Source organism: Macaca fascicularis, chromosome 5 (genome assembly GCF_037993035.2).
Source record: "Macaca fascicularis isolate 582-1 chromosome 5, T2T-MFA8v1.1".
NCBI classification, from domain to species: Eukaryota; Metazoa; Chordata; class Mammalia; order Primates; family Cercopithecidae; genus Macaca; species Macaca fascicularis.
Window position 1 is genome coordinate 107,564,920 of NC_088379.1, and position 20,436 is coordinate 107,585,355.

At 33.5% G+C, this 20,436-nt stretch overlaps 1 protein-coding gene across 6 annotated transcripts in view; it reads left to right on the forward strand.

Annotated features, from left to right (window-relative positions):
* The window catches only part of BANK1 (B cell scaffold protein with ankyrin repeats 1), a 315,442-nt gene that overhangs the window by 103,558 nt on the left and 191,448 nt on the right, over positions 1-20,436 (forward strand). For all 6 annotated transcript variants that reach the window (XM_045392698.3, XM_074040965.1, XM_005555547.5 and 3 more), the window contains one exon: positions 982-1,087. In XM_045392698.3, coding sequence (XP_045248633.2) covers positions 982-1,087 — 106 coding nt within the window. The remainder of the gene's footprint in view (positions 1-981; positions 1,088-20,436) is intronic.

The following is a 20,436-nucleotide window of genomic DNA, read 5'->3' on the forward strand; positions in this document are numbered from 1 at the left end:
CTAGATACTTGTGAATGCTGGGTTTTGTTCTGCGTTACATAGCTACAAGTGGAGAAAAGGATTTTTCATTCCTTCTTTACACTTCTTAGCACAACTTTCAAGAAATCCAGGGAGACCTAAACCATTTTATTACTTGCACCCAGAATTCTGAAAAATTAAGAAATAAAAGAACAAAAATGTCTTTTTTTCAATCCAGTTATTTAATTTGCGACTATATCTTGATAATATTTCTGGTTTTATTTTTGGAAATCCTTTCAAAAGTCTTAATTAGAAACTTTTGTTCCACAGTTCCCTCCTCATCCCATGACTTTATTGATTAGCCTACCTCCTTAGCTATAAACATCTGTGTCTTGAGCAATTTGGTCCCAGTCATAGCACGACAAAACACAACTTGAAAAGAATACTGGTCTTTGTAACAGGTTATATCATGGGCAGTAGAACACTTGAATATTGGATGGCTCCTCCCAAAATGCTTAGCTAGGGAAATAAAGTAGAATATAGTTACTCTGTATCTGCAGGGGAAAAGAAAGGCCAAGATAAATGTTTTCCCTCACTTAGACACAGCAATAATGTAACTTAAGACCATCTGACTTTTGATCCTTAAGTTAAAGAAAAAGATTCATTTTATTATTTCATTTATTAAACTGCAAAATATATTTTACCAAAATTTATTATTGAAACAAATTTCATGGTTATCCTTGACCTACTGTAATTCTCTTTTAAAATTTGTATTTGAGCAAAGTTATAGTTTCTTATCCAAAAGCAGAGACTTTTATTTCTTGAATCCATTTTTCTGTTACCTTAATAAATGGTTTTTAGGCAAGGCACTTATGCTTTGATTTATTTTTTCTAAAAAGTTATCAGTGTTACTAAAGATTAGCCATTGTTTACCCCAGTTAATAAATTTTCATTAAATTGCACTAAAATGAGTTTCTATGTAAATAATTAACCTAGTGAAAATTGTTTTTCACTTGAAAACAGAATGGCATTGAAGAACTTGATGGTGTCCTTACATCCATATTCAAACATGAGATACCATATTATGAGTTCCAATCTCTTCAAACTGAAATTTGCTCTCAAAACAAATGTGAGTATTTTCCTGCTGCATCAATTATTTTTTATATCACATTCCATTCTATGTAACTGTTTAATAAATGTTATAACCAAAAATATAGGTAGCTGCTCTGCCGATGAGATGATTTAGACAACTCCTGACTCCTGGTGAAAGGGTACATTAGTACAAACTTCTGAATGTTCGTTTGGTAATTTTTTTTTAATCTCAGGCCTTAAAAATGCACATAACTTTTGCAATTAACAAGCCTACTTCTTGACTTTTACTCTAAGGAAATGTTTGGGCAACTTCATTTATGATAAAAATTATTCATCATATAATTGTTTATAATAACCAAAAAGTGGAAATGCTTTACAAAGACAAGTAATTGATTATACCTATTTTCATACATCTATTAATGCAACCACCAGAAATTAATATTATTATAAATTTATTTGCTTGCCATGGTGATGTTTTCATGTATACTTACATGAATAAAAGGCAGGCTATGTAGCAGAGAGAGTGATCATCTGTGTAAAAAAGTACATGTACATTTAACAGCATATGGTCTGGACAGGTGTGCAGCTATTGTTCACGGTAGTTGTGTTTGGGTTGTGCAATTTCAAATATTACATCTTGTTTCATCTTATTGAATCTGTATTTTCTACAACAACTATGTATTATATATGTGGCTTAAAATATACAGATATCAAGAAAAGTATATATAGGAGCTATACATGAAAAATTATATTTCCAGATGTCATCTTGAGCTCAGTAGTATATTTTAGAACTTTTTTTTGTTGCTGCATAGTTTGTTGACATACTGTTTATAATTCATTTATATGCCGGCTATGTGTGAAACACTAAAGTAGAGATGTAATGGGGAATATGACAGACATGAAGCTAAAGAATATAAGTCTAATGTTGACATAATAAAAATTAATGAGCAAGGTTTTATTTTCTGTAGGGTTTCTGTGCTATTTAAAGCAGTTTTGTCATCAGCCTGGAAGGCTTCAAGACGGCAATAAGAAAAGAGTAGGAGTCCTAAGGCACAGCTTCTTGTGATTCACCTAGATATGTAAGAAGCTGCATAATGGTGAGGTTCCATTAGGAAGAAAAGCCAATGGTATGCTAGCTGTGAATAAGTACTCTTGTGAAATTAGTGACATTTTATTTTTGTTTCCAATATATATTTTAACAATATGTAATTCACTTACAAAACTAAATACTAGATGAGAATGGAAAAGGAACATGATATGATTCTTTACATACAACACATAGTTTAATTGGAAAAACAAATAATAGACATGTATTTACAGAAAGAATCAATGAGATAAACTTTGTGGTAGTGATTATATTAACAATAGAATTTTAGATAAATGGTACATTATTTTTCAGGGTGTGCTTCAAAAAGGAAGTGGAATTTTACCTAGGTCTTAAATAATTATAGTCTCCAAAAGAATGAAAATGATCTTCTAAAGATAGATAATTGATTATGTAAATTTTGGTGCATCTATTAATACAACCATCAGAAATTAATGTTATTGGAAATGTATTTGCTGGCTTGAATGATGTTCCAAAGTATACTTAATTGAATAAAAAGCAAGCTGGGTAACAGGTTAGTTCTATTTGGAAATTATCTCAAAAGTCTTAATTAGGAACTTTTGTTCCACAAACCGCTCCTCACCTCATGGCTTTATTAATTGACCCGTCTTCTCATCTCCTATAATCGTTTGTATCTTGAGCAATTTGATCCTAATCACAACCTTCATTCAAGCTAAGGAACCAATGAAGACAGAGAAAGGAGAAAGGAATTCTAGGCAAGAGAAAGTGCATACAACTGTATGAAGATGGAATTACGACACAGTTTTACAAATTTCCTCAGCATTATATTTGCTTAGGCTTTTGGAATCGAAATTGTGGAGATGGAGAAGATGGCATGGTTTTGGTCTCTTGGTTTTAGACATAAAGAATTCTAGATAAGGTTAAAACTGCCTCTCAGTATACTGTTTAGGTTGTGGAATATGAATTTTAGAGCTAAAAAAGCTAAGACAATTGTGGCCCCTTATTTTTATAGATGGATAACTCTGGATGGGTTATATCAGAGCCCCTGAAAATGTGAATCCGGTTCAGCAGGGATGGGGTACATTCTAAGTGTTTGCCTTTTAAGAAGCTTCCAGGTGAAACTGATGCTGCTATACCTCAGACCTCTCACTAGGTACCAAGACTTTAGAGCAATTGTTCTCAAACTTCGCCGCATATTGTAATCACCTGTGTAGCTTTTGAAACATCCTATGCCCAAGCCATACCCTAAACCAATTTATTAATCTGGGAGTAGGTCCCAGCCATCAATAGTTTTTAAAGTTTCCCAGGTGATTTTAATGGGCAGTCAAATTTACTAGCCCCTAATTGCTTCAATGTACTACAGACCAGCAAGATAATTCTTCCTTATATTGAATTTTGACACAGAAAAAAAATGTTATAAAGATAACAGTATATGAAAGTTTTGAACCATCACTATAATTAATGATAATTTTGTATCTGAAAAAAATTACAAAATTAAAAATAATTTTAAAGCTAATAATGAAAAGTTTACTGTAATCCAGATAGCTCATTCAGAAGCATTATTGCTGGGTATTATTGCATGACAGATGTTATAAAACCTATATATAACAGAGCCAAAGAATCTCCATAATATTAAGTTCTAATTTCTAATTAAAATACAAAATACCATAATATATGTAATAAGAATATGCAATAAAGACATGAATATGACTGAACTAGGGTTTTGCTTGCCTCCTTGACCCAGTAGTCTCAGATCAATGTCAGCTTCAGAATATCTAGTCTTTAAGGCTTTCCACCTGTGTTTCATAATGTTCACGCTGATAAGGTTTAAGTTACCTTTATACATATATTAATCAAGGGAATTGGAGAGAGAAATGGTGGGTTGTTGAAGAACCTACTAGAGGCATTCTGAGAGGTAAATTCAGCAAACCATGAATCAGGTGTAACCCCAGGTATCTATCCCTGAGGACAGGTCTCTAATTATTTGGTGAACTATTTTATTTATTAAACAGTTATTACTTATTTCTCTATATCTTAGCTATGGGAAATTGAGAAATTGAGTCACTCTGAGAGAACATAATCATAAGGAATTGAGAAAGTATACATTGAGATTGACCTACCCTAAGGATTTGTCATGGAATTACCTGCAGATACCTATGGTTCTTTAAAAGTTTAGAGTGAAATGCTGTATCAACCAAAAATTTTATTATTGCCCCATCTTCTCTTTATAGTTATTTTGGTAAATTCTGGGTTTAGTTTCCTGCCACTTCACTTATAGTAAGTAAAATACCATTCCATGTCAATATGTCTTAGTCATTTTTTATTCCTCTACACAATACACTCATGTTTTCTTGCATTATAGGGGTGGGCGGAAGTAAGAGGGAAAATACGTAACAAATAACATTCTGCTTTAATGTTCTCTTACCTTGTAATGCTTCATTTTTTATTTAAAATTAGTGCTTTCCATTGACAAGAATTTTCCATACAAAGAAGTTCTCTTGAGGAGTAGAATGTTATCAGGTTTCTAAATAAGCTTGATGTATTAATGCAATACAGGACTTTTGAACACGCGAGTCATAGAACTAATTCATGAACAACTTTCTAGTGTGTGAATCATCAGCAACTGTGAAGTCAATATAAAAGATTGTGATAGGCAATTTTGAGCTGATGTATACCGTACTTGAATAGAAAATACCCGAGTACATCACTTGAAGTATGAATATTATTTTAAGCAACTTCTCTTTTGGTGGTAGATTTATATATGAACACACATGCTGTGAGTTGTCATTAAAAAAATGACTTGGTGTGATGGTGAAGTGGAACAGCACACTTAGGCAAACACAATTGTTTTAGCCCCTCTGTAGTTCTCACCTAGTCTGAGTTTCAAGCCTGCTGCAGAGTCTCATAAATCTCACTGCAGCAGATCCGAGAATTTTCGTAACTCTTTTCAGAGTCCTTCCAAAGCCTGGATAATGCAGAGAATCTCCTGTCATGGACAGGAAAAACACATAGTTTAGCTTGTTTTTATTTTTACTTTTTACAATCTACGCATTTAACAAAATTGCATTTGTACCTCAAATTTATACCAAAAAAAAAAAAAAATGCTTGTTTTTAAAGGGGCTACAGTTCCTGATTTAGTTATCATAAGTGGCAATTAATTTATGAAAAATTAAACTAGGTTATTTTTTCCCAGAATATCTACCTTCACTTAGAAAGAACTGGTTCAGTAGAACCCATGCCAATTTATAGAAAAGCATGTCACAGCATATATTCATTTATAATTGGTAGCAATATTTTAATCTGAAAGAGGGCAGCAGATGATCACCCAGGATTGTGAAAGTATTAACTCAGAATATTATCTCCAAATATATCTTTGAAATATGGAGCATGAACTGGATATTCAGTACATCATGTGGTGGTAACTGTAACTCGAAGACTTGTCTGGGACTAGTAATATCTTTAGGTTCACAGAAAATAGATCATTTACTAATTCAGTGGAAGAGAACTAAATGTCCATTGGATTGTCTTTTTTATATCATTAAATAATTTAAACATGCAGAAAAATATAGACAATAATATAAAGAACACCCTGTAGCTTTGTCAGATTTTAACACTTTGCTTCAGATCTTTTTTTCTTAACAAATAAAACATTATGGATCTAGTTGAATTTCTCTATTTCACTTTGTGATTCTATACTTCGAAAAAAACCCATCATTTTAATTAAATTTCTTGACAATCATTCCTGTGCAGTCCTTCATCCTTTCATTATGTGTGTTTTCATGATTAACATATATTGTTGTACAATTTTGTAAATTTTATATAAATTACATCATACTTTTTCCTTCAACTTATTATTTTTTATTCATATAAATTTTTTATCTATACATGTATATATGTAGATCTAGGTCATCATTTTAAATGTTCTATAGGATTATTTTGGTTGATTACAGCATAATATGTATCTGTTCTACTAATAAATACTAGTGTTGTTTTTACATTTTTTTTATCATTGCAAGTAATGCTACAGTGAACAATCTTGCATATGAAACCCTATGCATATATGTAATAATTTCTCAGGCGATACAATTACCTTGAAAACCCTGGTTAGACTTATTCCTCTTTATCTTATGAGTTTGTTAACATCAAAAGTCTTATTTAAAAATTATATTTTTAAATTATTTGTGGCTGCTCCTTTCCTTGATACCTGTGGGATGGAGCTATGTATCAGTGAAATTTCTGTTCTAAACAGATATGTACATATGTACAGTGCTAGATGTTTTCAAATTTCTATCAAAAATGTTTGCACTGATTAATAATTTCACTAGCAGTATTGTGACATTGCTCCACATCTCTTCTACGTTAAGAAATGTAAAGCTATTTATTTTTGCCAATGTGACAGCTGTTGAGAATCTCACTCTTTAAATAATATTTTAATTACAAACATAGTTGAGCATCTTCTGTTTATTAAGTTGATTTTTCTTTGGTGAATTTCCATTTAATAGGCTTCATTTATTTCTATTAGTTGTTATTCTTTTCTTATTGAAGTTTGAAAATGCTTTTTTCTTTTTGAGTGTACCTATTTTAAATAGTAACTATTTGTCAGTTTTTCACATTTGCAAATGTGTACTTAATTAGTGGCTTGTCTTTTATACGGTATTTTATGTGAGCATATGATTAAAGTTTATAATAAATCTTGGTATGTATTAGAGCTGGACCCTACTTTGTCTTTACATGATTTTTGTTCCACTTCCTTTATTTGTCCTATGGTATTTAAGATCAGTATGTCAGTTTTCCATGAAAAACTCTGTAAAATTGAAATAAAAATGTAGATTAATATGGTAAAAAAAAAAAAGGCATGATACTTTATTTGGGTCTGTTTACAACTTTCAAAAAATATTGTATTTTATAAAACTTTTGACAGTCTTTGTTACATTTATTCCTAATTATCTTAGGGTTTTGTTAACATCAAAAATCTTATTTAAAAATTACGTTTTTAAATCATTGATGGCTGCCCCTTTCTTTGATATTTGTGGGATGGAACCAAATATTATATAATGTATCATGGCTCTACAGAGAAAGAAGACTTTTAACAAGTGAGGAATTACTACTCTCTAAAAAGAAAATTAGGAAAAGATAAAATCAATGCTGAGAAGATATTTATAAGAAACTTTTTTGAGATATTTTTCCAGTATATGAATTTTGCAAAGCATGAAGTTTTAGTGACCTGTTCCATTTGCATTTTAAACTACCTGAGAAGAAAATCGGAAGCTGTGAAGAAATCAATGTAAAAGAAAAAAAAAATGGGCAAGAGTATTTTTTCCAGGATGAAAAGTAATAGATGGTAGGGAAAAATGTAATCATGTAAATTCATTTCAAATTAGTCACAAACACATCATCATTAAGTAAATACACTAAATTGGGGATTGATGTATACATAAGACATTATACAAACTTCTAGTGATTAAATTAGAGATTTGGCATGTAAATTGACTGTTAAATTATAGATTTTTCCACTCCATTTTTTTTTTTGTTAATACAACCCACAAGTACAAATTTTCACCTCTTGCCAATAATAATTTTAGCATATTCTCAAGCTAATTTTATGAACTGATGATTCTGTTTGAATCAAATAATATAAAATAAAACAGCCAGTTTGAATCTTTCAAATTTTTTTTACCTGAGTAAGCAAAAAAAGATTTTTCCAAAATTGTACTATTGTTATTCACGCTTACAGTGTTTCTTCAAAGATTCTATATTTCCCCAAATGTGAAGTTTGAAAACATACTGTGGTTTACAACATACTGTGGTTGGAGTCTGTGAGTACAAAACAGGAAGGAAAAAAGAAGGGAGAGAAAGAAGGAAAAAAAATAAACAACAAGGTTGATACCAGGATGAGAATTTGGCCTTCTTCATCCTAGAATCACTCCGTAGACAAGGAATTACCTCTGGCCTGAGTATACAAGAAGCATAGATAGAGAAGACAGGACATTGTTACAGAGTCAAGTAAATCTGGCCTCAGGATGCAACCTAACACTGCGGATCACAGGCAATGTGCTATCCTGAGTCCAGCTTTAAGGAACAAGCATTTAGGAATGATAAGCCCTTCTCCAATTTTCAGTGACCTTTATAATCCCCTCTCAGCTCATTTCCATTACCATAACAACACATGTTCTGAAAAAGTAGAGGACTCTGTAATTATAGATGAAAAAGGTAAGCCTGTGGATGTAGTATTTTCTCCCAATTAGAAGCACCTTGATGTGAAAGATTATTAAGTGATCTTATTTATTCATTTATGTAACAAGTGCAAACTAAGTGCCACTCTTCTAGGTGCTCCAGGAACAGGCGGCCTGTATAGGAAAGTTCTTCTTCATGAAACTTTTATTTAAGTCATTGAGAGTAACAGAGTAATAAAACAGTAGCAACAAAATAAGACCATTGCAAATAGTGATAAGGGTTATGAGAAAAATAAAGTAAGAGGATAGAGAGTAAGTGATGAAAAGCCATGTGAGGATTTTACACATCGCTTAATATCATCTAATTACATAAGACAAAATATTACTCTTGCTGTTAGGCAGAGAATAGATTATGGTGTGTAAAAATGGAAACAGGGACACCAGATAGGAGACTGTCCTAGTAGTGGCAGGAGAGGCTTGAAGGTGACTGTCACCTGGGTGGTAGCAGTGGAAGTGATGAGACTTGCTTGAGCTTGGTAGATATTTGAAAGTAAGGATTGTGGGACATGCTGATAGATTGTAGGTGAAAGAAAGAGAGGACTGGTCTGTGTGTAACTAAATACATGTTTATAAAAATATAAATAAAATAAATATCAATGCTGTTAACTGAAATAGAGGTACTATGGCAAGAATAGTTTTGACAGTGTGATGACATTGTTTTGACAGTGTAATCAAAAGTTCTAGTTTGGCTATGTTAATTAAAATAGAATAAATTGGTTGGTATTAAGTATATAAGTCAAACACCCAGGAAGGAGCTCATATGTGATATTCACAGCCATAGCCTGAATGAGATTATTCTGCAGAGAGTGCAGAGCAGGGCAAAGGTCTGAGTCCTACACACTGTTGTATTTAGAGGACTAGGAGAGAAATTTCCATAAAGAGACTGAGAAGCAGCAGTCACTGAACGTCTCTTAAAAGCCAACTGAAGATAATGTTTCTGAGAGAAGAATATGATCAACCATGTCATGTCCTTCTCCAGAGAGAAGTGAAAAAAAGCCACAAAATAACTTGTGATATACACAACACCATCCATTAATGCTAGAAATGTACCCCCATGGATCTAGGTACTCCCAATTCTTTGTGCCATGAAAATAATGTAGATATATTGGTTTCTAGTGAAACTCAGCATCAATAGGTATTATTTACAGAGCAAATGCCTGGGAAGATAAATAATTAATATTCTGATACACTATGTACCCCAAACATATCAAGCCACAAAATATCTACAAACAGATGGGAATGCAGACTGATTGAGACAATGCAAAATGTTAATGAGTGGAGAGGAAAAAGAGCTATCCAGATAAAACGTAGAACAGGTCTATGTAAAATTTAAATTGACTGCTTTTTTGCTCATCTTCCAATGTAGTGAACTGCAGTTTCATTTGCTGTATACCCTTTCCTTATTTTAAGCATCTCCAGAGTTTGTATCAGATAAATAACACTGAGTTAAGATGCATAAATATTGGGAAAGGTATGATTAGAAGCTATGGGACAAATTGTGAACAAGTCCATGTGAAATACAAAGGACAGAATAGCAGATGCATCAAAAAAAGTAACAGTTTAGGCAAAGAACTCAAAAAGTAGGAGAACACCAGCATCAAGAGGCAGATGATAAAGAGCAGACAAGGCTTGAAGGCTGAAGTAGTTGGCTGCATTATCGCCAGTCACTTTTTTTTTTTTTTTAATTGAGACGGAGTCTTGCCCTCTCGCCCAGGCTGGAGTGCAATGGTGCTATCTGGGCTCACTGCAAGCTCCGCCTCCCGAGTTTACACCATTCTCCTGCCTTAGCCTCCCAGTAGCTGGGACTACAGGCATCTGTGACCACGCCCGGCTAATTTTTTATTTTTATTTTTAGTAGAGACGGGGTTTCACCGTGTTAGCTAGGATGGTCTCAATCTCCTGACCTCGTGATCTACCCGCCTAAGCCTCCAAAAGTGCTGGGATTACAGGCGTGAGCCACCGTGCCCAGCCCATCTCCAGCCACTTTTACGCCATTCCTGTCTGGCTAAGTATCAGTTTCTGACTTGAGTAAACTTGGAAGCTGAAAAGATGACCTTGAAAGATGAGAATTATTCATACATTCTCACAGAACAAACTTTTGACAATGACAGAAACCTGAAAAATAAGCATGTCCTCTAACTACCCATGACACCTGGTTTACTATAAGAAATTATATTGCTTGTGATCATTATCTACAAGATGCAAATGGAAATTACTTTTGTAGGAATATAATAGGTAATGTTTAGTTGAAATATTATTCTAACAATACTGTTTTTCTAAAAATGCTATTGATTGCATATTTCTCTAAGAAATAAATTATTATAAATATTGTTTAGCATGTGATTTTCAATTTGTTTTGTATAAAGGCTACTTGGAAGTTAGCATGATGTGGACTTAAGTTGGGATTGCAATTTTAAAATATTTTTAAAGTAGATGATTTAATCTATAGTTACTGATTTGACTGATGTTTATTCCCTTTTTACTTTCATCTGATATTTACAAAGGTCTGTGCTGTTATTCTAATGGTACCTTTTATAATTGTCCATTTATATACCTTTTTACATCTTTGAAATTTATTGAGATTTGCTTTAAGTTCAACATATGATCAGTTCTTCTAAATAAATATTTCTTATGTACATTAAAAAATGTCATTCTTCAGTTGTCAGGTACAATGTTTTACATATTTCTTTATATTAAACTTGCTTTATTCAAATATTCTGTGGCATTATTAATTTTGAATCTCCTTATTCTACCACAGTGAGAAGTATGTTAAAATTAGCCCCTAAGATAATGATTTTGTTTCTCCTTATATTCCTTCACTTCCTTTTTATGCTTTATATATTTTGAGCCTGTATTTTTAGACACCTAAAATGTTTAACTATGTCTTCCTCATAAAAATCATGAAAGTATGACCTTCTAACTCTAGTAATGGTTTTTGCCTTAATTTTTTTGTCAAATATTATTATAGCTACCTCAGCTTTCTTGATATATAGCTACTATATGCGCGGTTATGTCTTTTTTTCCTCCATTAACTTTCAAACTTTCCTCGTGTTTTAAAATATGCTCATTGTAAAGAGGATATAGTTTAATATATTTGTTTATGTCTGTGTTTTATTTTACCCATACTGTTAAGCTTTGTCCCTGAACTACAACATTGGGTTTACTTATACTTGAAAATTATAATTATTACTCATATATGTGAATTAATCCAGTTAAAAATGGGCAAAAGACAATGTAACATTTTTCAAAAGAAATAGAAGAAATGGCAATTACATATCACCAACAGATATATGAAAAAATGCTCAACATCACTCATCATTAGAGAAATGCAAATCAAAACCACAATGAAATCTCACCTCATTCCAATCAGAATGGCTATGATGACAAAGATAAGAAATAACAAATTCTGGGAAGAATGTGGAAAAAGAGGAACTGATGCACTGTGGATAAGAATATAAATTAGTACAGCTATTATGGAAAAGAGTCTTGAAGTTCCTCAAAAAATTTAAAATAAAACTACTATATAATCCAGCAATCGAATTACTGGATATATATCCAAAGGAAATGAAATCAGTATATTAAAAATATATCTGTACTTCCATGTTTATTGCAGTATTATTCACAATAGCTAAGATGTGGAATCAACGTAAATGCCCAACTACAAATGAATGGATAAACAAAATGTGTTATATATCACAATGGAATACTCTTCAAGCATAAAACAGAATAACATCCTGTCATTTGCAAAAACAGAAGAACCTGAAGGACATTATTTTAAGTGGAATAATCCAGGCACAGAAAGACAAACACAGCATGATCTCACTCATACGTGAAACCTTAAAAAGTTGATTTCATGGAAGCAGAGAGTAGGATAGTGGTTACCAGGGGCTGCAGATGGGAGAGGGCAGGGAAATTAGGGGTGATTGGTTGATGGGTACAAAGTTACAGTTAGGAAGAATAAGTTTTGGTGCTCAATTACACCGTAAGGTGGCTATAGCAAATAACAATGTAGTGTATATTTATAGCTACCTATAAGAGAATATTTTGAATATCATCACAAAGAAATGATAAATGAAAAGTGATGGAAATGATTATCCTGATTTGACCATTATACAATGTATGTGTGCATTGAAACATACACTGTACCTTATAAAAATGTATAATTATGTGTCAGTTATAAATAAAAAGTTAATTTAAAAAATGTTCCAATGTTTGCCCATCATAAAAAATAAAAATAGAACTGTAATATGATCCATCAATGCAACTTTTGGGTACATATCCAAAGGAAATAAAATCACTGCCTCAAAGACATATCTGCACCCCCATATTCATCGCAGCATTGTTCACAGTAGCCAAAATATGGGAAAAATGTGATTGTCCTTTGATGGATGAATGAATAAAGAAAATGTGGTATACATCTACAAATGAATATTATCCCACCTTTAAAAAAAGGAAATACTGCTGTTTGAAACAACATGGACAGACCGGAAGGGCAGTGTGCTAAGTGAGTTAAGTCAGACACAGAAAACAAATATTACATGATTACCTCATCTATATTAGAATCTTTGAAAAGTCAAACTTACGGAGAGTAGAATGGTGGTATTAAGGGGCTTCAGGGATGGGAGAAAAGAGGAGATATTGGTCAAAGGACACAAATCTTCAGTTGTAAGATGAATAAGTACTGGAGATCTAATGTCCAGCATGGTGACTGTGGCTAATAATAATGTATTGTATCTTGAAATGTACTAAAAGAGTAGATCTCAAGTGTTCTCACTACAGACAACAGAAAATTATAAATGTATGAGGTGATGGGTATGTTAATTGTCTTGATTGTGGTAATCATTTTACAATGTGTACATATATCAAAATATCTCGTTGTACACACTGAATATGTACAATTTTTATTTGTCAATCATACCTTCATAAAATGTAAAAAAGATATGGGGCAAATATAATACACATAATTTTCACTTCTATTGTAGTATTTTCCATTTACTCTACTGAAAATGTATTTTAAAATATGTAAACCATGACAGAAGAGGGAAGTTTTTTACAGAAACTGTGAACGGAATGGAGAGAAAGTCCACTACTTTGTACATTTTGCAGTTTTATGTAGCTCTCTGTGAGGTTAACCCCAATTTTCTTGTCTATCCACTTTTGTTTAATTATTAGAACCAACCCCCTATTCTTTCATTTATTTATTGCCATGGTTCTCAATCTTTAGCAGGCTTCAGAGTCGCTTGAAGGATATGTTAAAATTCAGATTGCTGCCATCTCTCTTCAAATTTCTGATACAGTAGGTCTGGGTTGGGTACAAGAATTTACATTTCTCACAAATTTTTATATGATGCTGATTCTACTCCTCTGTGAATCACCAGTGAGAACCACTGAGTGAACAGTAATTGATTGGCATCATTTTTATGTACATAAATCAAATTGACATAAATCAAATTAAAGTCAAGGTAGATTTTTTTATTCCATCACTCTGTGTCCTTGAATTAAAATCATTGGTGCAGAGGCCGGGCGCGATGGCTCATGCCTGTAATCCTAGCACTTTAGGAGGCCGGGGTAGGTGGATCACCTGAGGTCGGGGGTTCAAGACCAGCCTGACCAACATGGAGAAACCCCGTCTCTACTAAAAATAGAAAAATTAGCCTGGTGTGATGGTGCATGCCTGTAATCCCAGCTACTCAGGAGACTGAGAGAGGAGAATCGCTTGAACCCGGGAGGTGGAGGTTGCTGTGAGCTGAGATTATGCCATTGCACTGCAGCCTGGGCAACAGAGCTAGACTCCATCTCAAAAAAAAATCATGGATGCAGAATGAAGTAATCTTAGAGTGACTGTTCATCTAAAAATATGTTTTCCCATACCATTATTTAAAAAATAAAAAACAAAAACTCAGAAATGCTTACAAAAAGTTTAATGTACTCCACTTCATAGTAGGTATTCTTCTAGATACTGAAGGAAGGTAGAAGAATGTGGGATAAACAGGACACAGCCCACACTCTCAGAGGGCACAGAAGCCAATGAATGAGAAAACAAAACTACAAAAATAAGTGTCCTGAATACAGTGTGTGCCCTACGCATAGCCCTTAACATGTGTTTTGCTTACTCTGTCAAACAGGTCTAAGCACTTTACTTACACTGTCATTTACTTCTTCACAATGATCCTGAAGTAGGTACCATTTTAATCTTCACTTTACAGATGAGAAGTTGCATACTTTGCCCAGATGGTAAGTGGCAGAGCTGGGACTTGGATCCAGGCAGCCTAGCTCCAGTGGCCACTTTGCTAGTCCCTGGACGACTGTGCCCCGGTACCCTATAGTGAGCAGGAGCTCAGGGTGTCATGGGAGCACAAAAGAAAGAGGACAGTCAGAGGAAACTTTATAGGGAAGATTATCTTAAATTTAAAGGAAGGTTCTCAAGTTTTTCTGCCTCATTATATAAATTACTATTATAATGAATAACTTATAACGACAAGTTTGAAATAACCTCAGATACTCTTTTCATTATTTTTACAATCCTAGAAACATTGTAATTTTTGTTTCGTAGTATATGATTTCCTTCATATCAGCCATTTTGTCTTTATGGGTAAATACTGCCCTTTAAGAGGAAGCCCTGTGTGGTTCACAGATTAATTCCCAGTCCCTGGAAGAATTTCTAGTGCTCAATAAAAATTTATTATATTAATTACTTAGCTAATGGTAACCAAGTGAACCATAGACTGAATAAAACCCTGGTATCAATAGATACAAATTAGTAATATTTGAGCTCCCCAAATAAAATGATTCTTCTTCGTTGGACTAAGGCACTAATTTAGATTGTCATTTTTTTTTTCATTTTATTTTGTTCTTCTTATTCATGGCATCTGCTATTAGCAGAACGAAAAACTGGCATGTGTGCCTTCTGAATATGCTGCACTGAACTGTCTGTGCTCAAGTACCAAGGCACATATGTTTGTCTTCTCTGGGCCAACACACAAATTGTAGGTTTTTCAGGGTCAACAGTAATAGGCATCTATAATTATATCATAGAGTTAGGAAAAGAAACATAAATAGTATCTATTAGTAACTGATAACAGGAAATAGGCTCTCTAATATCCATTTACTGTAATTAGGAAAATGTTTGCATGGGTTGGCCTCAATTAGAAACACACACACACACACACACACACACACACACACACACACAGGGGAGGTGGGGCCAAATGGGCTTTTTAATTAATGTCTTGAATAAGTTATGACTTAGGAAACTCCCTCTTTCTTTTGCAATTGTTATGCAGTAACTATCCTCAAACGTCTGAAATTCTTTGAAATTCTTGAGAGGTTCAGAAACCACTGTATACCACACCCTATTACTAATCCACCCTAAGAACACCTCCCTCCCCTTTCTGAAAGGACTCATTTGCTTACTGGATTCTGCCATTACCAAATAGTTATTTAAAAAAATGTTCAGGTTTGAAAACTCACATTGTATTATTCTGAAAAGGAAAGAAACTTAGATGTAGAACTTGTTTTTATGCCTTCTTTCTGTAAGTTATGGTTTACCAAAGCCACCACAGCATCTTCCTCACTGTACTGGTCAGGGTTCTCAAGAGAAATCAATAAAATGTGTGTATATATGTGTGTGTTGAAAGATAGATAGAGATAGGTTGATAGAAATATATGTTATCTATAATCTCTCTATAACATATAAATATATAAAGTATGTATTGAATACATAGATTAAATTATTAAATATATATGTAATAGATATTATAAATATATAAATAAATATTTATAAAATATAAATATTGGCACGTCTGAAATATGCAGAGCAGGTTGGCACTTGGGGCTTCCCTAATCATTCTCATATTCCATTTTCATTTTGTCTCTATAATACGTATATGACAGCGCTTCCAAAGGCATCTTAAGTTCTACCCACTCCTTTTACTGCCCATAAGATTTCTGAGATTTACCTCCTTGCCTTTGTGCATTTTATTATCAAATCATTTAACATTTTAAAAGAACAACTCCAATGCTCAAGACTAAAAGGTATTCCTTTTAAAATGCTGAAATAGTCCTTACTAATGAAGTACAGTTTCCTTGCCAGACATATTGATTTACTGCTTTGTGGCCCTAATTTCTTGAATGTCCATGTGAGACCCATCTAAATAAAGGCCAGCAGGTAGCATTTTACCTGTAAGGCATGGCTCTGTACCAGAGTGCCCAACCATCTGATCCCAACCCAGCCCATCTGGTTTATGCACTTTTACTGTTCAACTTTTCCTGGATCTTTTCCTGGTTCTTGGTTATTGTCTTGTTAAGACACAGCAGAGACAAAGTTGGTAATTTTCAAGAGGAATATTTTTCTAATGAATGTAGAGGAAAAGAATGCAAGTACATTTGTATAGAAATAAAATTTTTAGAGGCTTCTGACTTGAACCAGGGTTTAGCTACAGATTGGATGGATTGGGGTAAACATGAAACTGTCCAGCTCTTTTTATTGCCTCAACATTGTCTGGGTTTTCTAGTGGAAAATGGAAAATAAATGTATTTAAATATTGTGAGATTTAATTTTAGTTGATATCAATTCTAGGAACTTCTAACAAACACTTCACATCTCCCTTTGCTTCCTAGAATTACCTCCACACATGGACTCCAAGCTCCCAGGCTCTTCGTCTGTGGCCTTAAGTCCTGCTTCAACCTTGTTTTACTCATTGCCTACTTCTCTCTGGCCATTCTAGCCCACAGCCCTATATAAGACGGCACTTCATAGTGTGTTCTCAAAGACTCTTTTTCTGAAATCAGAGCATCTTGCACCACCTGCCACATCCTTGTTCTGTTGATCTGCTCTTACTCAATCTGCCACTAAGTACCTTAAATCCCTACCTCTCCAATTCCATTTGTTAACCACCATGTTTTCTTCTTCCTTTTCCTCGTCCTATCATTATTGCTGCTAATTTTAGGGTGGATTCCATCCACTCTGGTATTCAGTAAGCAATGAGTCCCTTCTGGGTTTGAGGTCACATGCTCCATTTATTTCTCATACTTCTTGTCAACTCATCATGCGGATCCTTTGGATGACAGAATATCATCATTTTAGAACCCAATTTTTACAGTTTTATAAAACTTTCAAATCTTAAGCATACAGATCAACAAAATACAGAATTTCCATCAAAAAATTTAAAATGTACAGTCTTTCAAAGAAATTATCTGAGAACAACAAGTAACTATTCATCTTCACCCAAAGTTTTTCCTGTTGTTTGTCTATGCCTGACAATAAAAATAAAAAACAGAGAATCAAGGCTGTAGAACTACTCTTTCTTTCTTCTTGCAGGTTGGTTGTGGAAGTGGATTCTAACCATTCCTGGTTTGGATTTTAACTGAGTGGGCCCAGAACACAGAGATAGCCCGGGAGAAGGTCTCATAAGTCACGGACTTCAATGCTCACAGTTGCCTCCCGCAGCTCCACAGTTTTTCTGGCCTCACCCTGAGGAGCAGTATACATGGGCCGTAGTTTCTCTCAGAGCCTCCCTGACTGTATGGAGGAGCAAAGAAAATAAGGCACCATAAGTCAGAAAATAACTGGCCATGCTGCAATGGGAAACCAATTATGAACTCCCTCTCCAAAATTAAAAGGGGCCTCTGGATTGCTTTAAAATGCATTTGATTCTCATTATTTGCAGTAGTTATGTTCTGTAAAGTAATCGAATAAGTCAGTGCTGAACCTTTGCTCCCAGGAGAAATATAGGATTAGGTTCCTGTGAGCTTCTGGTCACAATGTTTTCATCAATCAATTGATACATAACCTTGCTTTATGTGTGTTTCTGTTTAAAAATACCTTATTTAATATATACTGTTGATTCAAACTAAACTTACCATCAACACTGTAACTCATGCCTGAATGAATTTATCTAATACATGTATTTTCTCCATAAGGCACGCCACTGCTTTCAAGTGCTTAGAAATACTACACAGCACTTCAGCACTGTGCTTGGGGGCCATTTTAAACAGCTAATTCACCAAAATAAACCACAAAAGCTGTGGACAGTTGTGGCACCAAATGGACTGCAAACAGGACATTTGTTTATAGTATGAGAGCTGAAATAAGGAGGCATAGGGTTGCCTTGTTTGACCCCAGCTGGGAATGTGTGCTTTGGGTGACTCAAATTTTTCGTTGCTATGTACATATGTCTGCAAATGCCTGGAAAAGTGTCTTAAGGGGTTACAAACAAATTTTAGTGAGTAAATGAATTTGCATAAACAGAATTCCCTATTAATGAGGACTAGCAGTACTTTTTGCATGGAAGAATACATTGGACATAGGTTTAATAACTGAGCAGATGTTGTGGTCATCAATTGAATATTAAGAAAATTAAGAGGCCTAAGTTCAAGTAGCTTGTGCAAATGACACTATGACTAAATACTAGAATTAAATTAAATTGTATAGATTTAATCCATACAATCTGGCTCCAAAGTCCTAATGCTTAAGTGCTACACTATATTGCTTATCATGATAAATAAATATTAAGTTTTAGAATTTTGGTATTTAAGTAATAAAAGGCATTATTTTGAAGTTTATTTAACAAGAAGAAATTAAGACTCATTTGAATATAGTGCAGATTAGGACCTAACCTATTCAACTAAAACATTTAAAAGAAAGAGTATCTTGTATGAAGTTTCCTGAGATAATTAACAAGAGAAATACCAAGTGGATGCAAATTCTAATTTTTTCTCTTATTTAAGAGAATATTTTAGTAACAAGAATTCAATTATAACAATTAATGAGGCAGGTTCAATGTTGAGTTTAATAGTAAAGTATATATCTATTTATGAATTTTCCACTGCTATATTTTATATAATATGAGAGGTAACAACAAAACTGTAGCATAGGGTTTTGATGGACTATTTCCTTTGTGCATTTTGTTTACATTATAAAGGTTTTAGAAGCATGATAACCTTGGCAGCATTTTTTTGTTTCTTAAAATTCTAAAAAGAATTATATGTCTAATCTTTTGACAGAATTGGAAAAGTGACACCTCACATATTACATAATGGTTCTCCTGTCAGAGAGCAGAAAGTTTCATAAACACAGCAATGCTCTGTTTTTACAGATCCACAGAAATAATAACATTTCATCAGGTTTCAAATCCTATTATGAAAGGAATAAAAATTATGTTTCTTCAACCTTTGCAGCTACCTTCCCTATTCTAATTGGTGTCTGATTAAAACCCAGGAAAAAATACCTTCCAGAGAGTTTCTTGACTTAAAGCATTTGTGGCATGGCATCAAGCCCAGAAGAATATCAGAAGTTCTATAATTTTGACCCCCAACCCTTTCATCTTATAAATTAGGAAACTGAGGTCCACAAGATGAATTCTTAAGAGCCACAGATTTAGTGGCTGAGCTGGGATTAGAATGCAGATTTCCTGATTTTTAATCTTCTCTTTATTGTGTGCTTTGTTGTTTTGCCCCAAAGGGGCCACCTGGTCATTCTACTCTGAATGAGTATTTACTATTCTAGATAAAATAATGATTTATGAAAACAAATGGATTACATGGTCATGAATTTCCAGTTTCAATACTCATCTTACTGTTAAATTCTTGTTTAATGCTCATATTCCAAACTTGAGTATATTTTCATTTTATTATTCTAGTGAGCTAGGTTAATCTTTTGAAAGCTTTGGTTTGATTACTTCTGTTTAATTATTAGCCATCTTTTGTAGGGATTGCCTCAAAAAGTTTAGGAGCAGCTCTGCACAAACAAATGTATGATTTGATTTCTTTGCTATGTGACAATTCACCTGTTTATTTGTATTTGTAAAGCAAGTGACATTGGACTTTTCTTTAAAAAATTCCCCCAGACATTTTATTCTATTCTCATGAAATTACTGTTTGAAAGACATTGGCTGAAACAACTGAAAACTAAAATTTTATTTGGTCTAGAAGAAAAATGAAAAGTAAATTTGTCACACCTTGGTTTGAATTATGGCTTCTCTCTTTACACCTTGGTGATAAAAACAGAGGCAGTGAATCTAGATTAATTAAATGAAAATTGCCATGAAATGAAACAAATGTACACTGTAGATTAAACACATTCTAAAC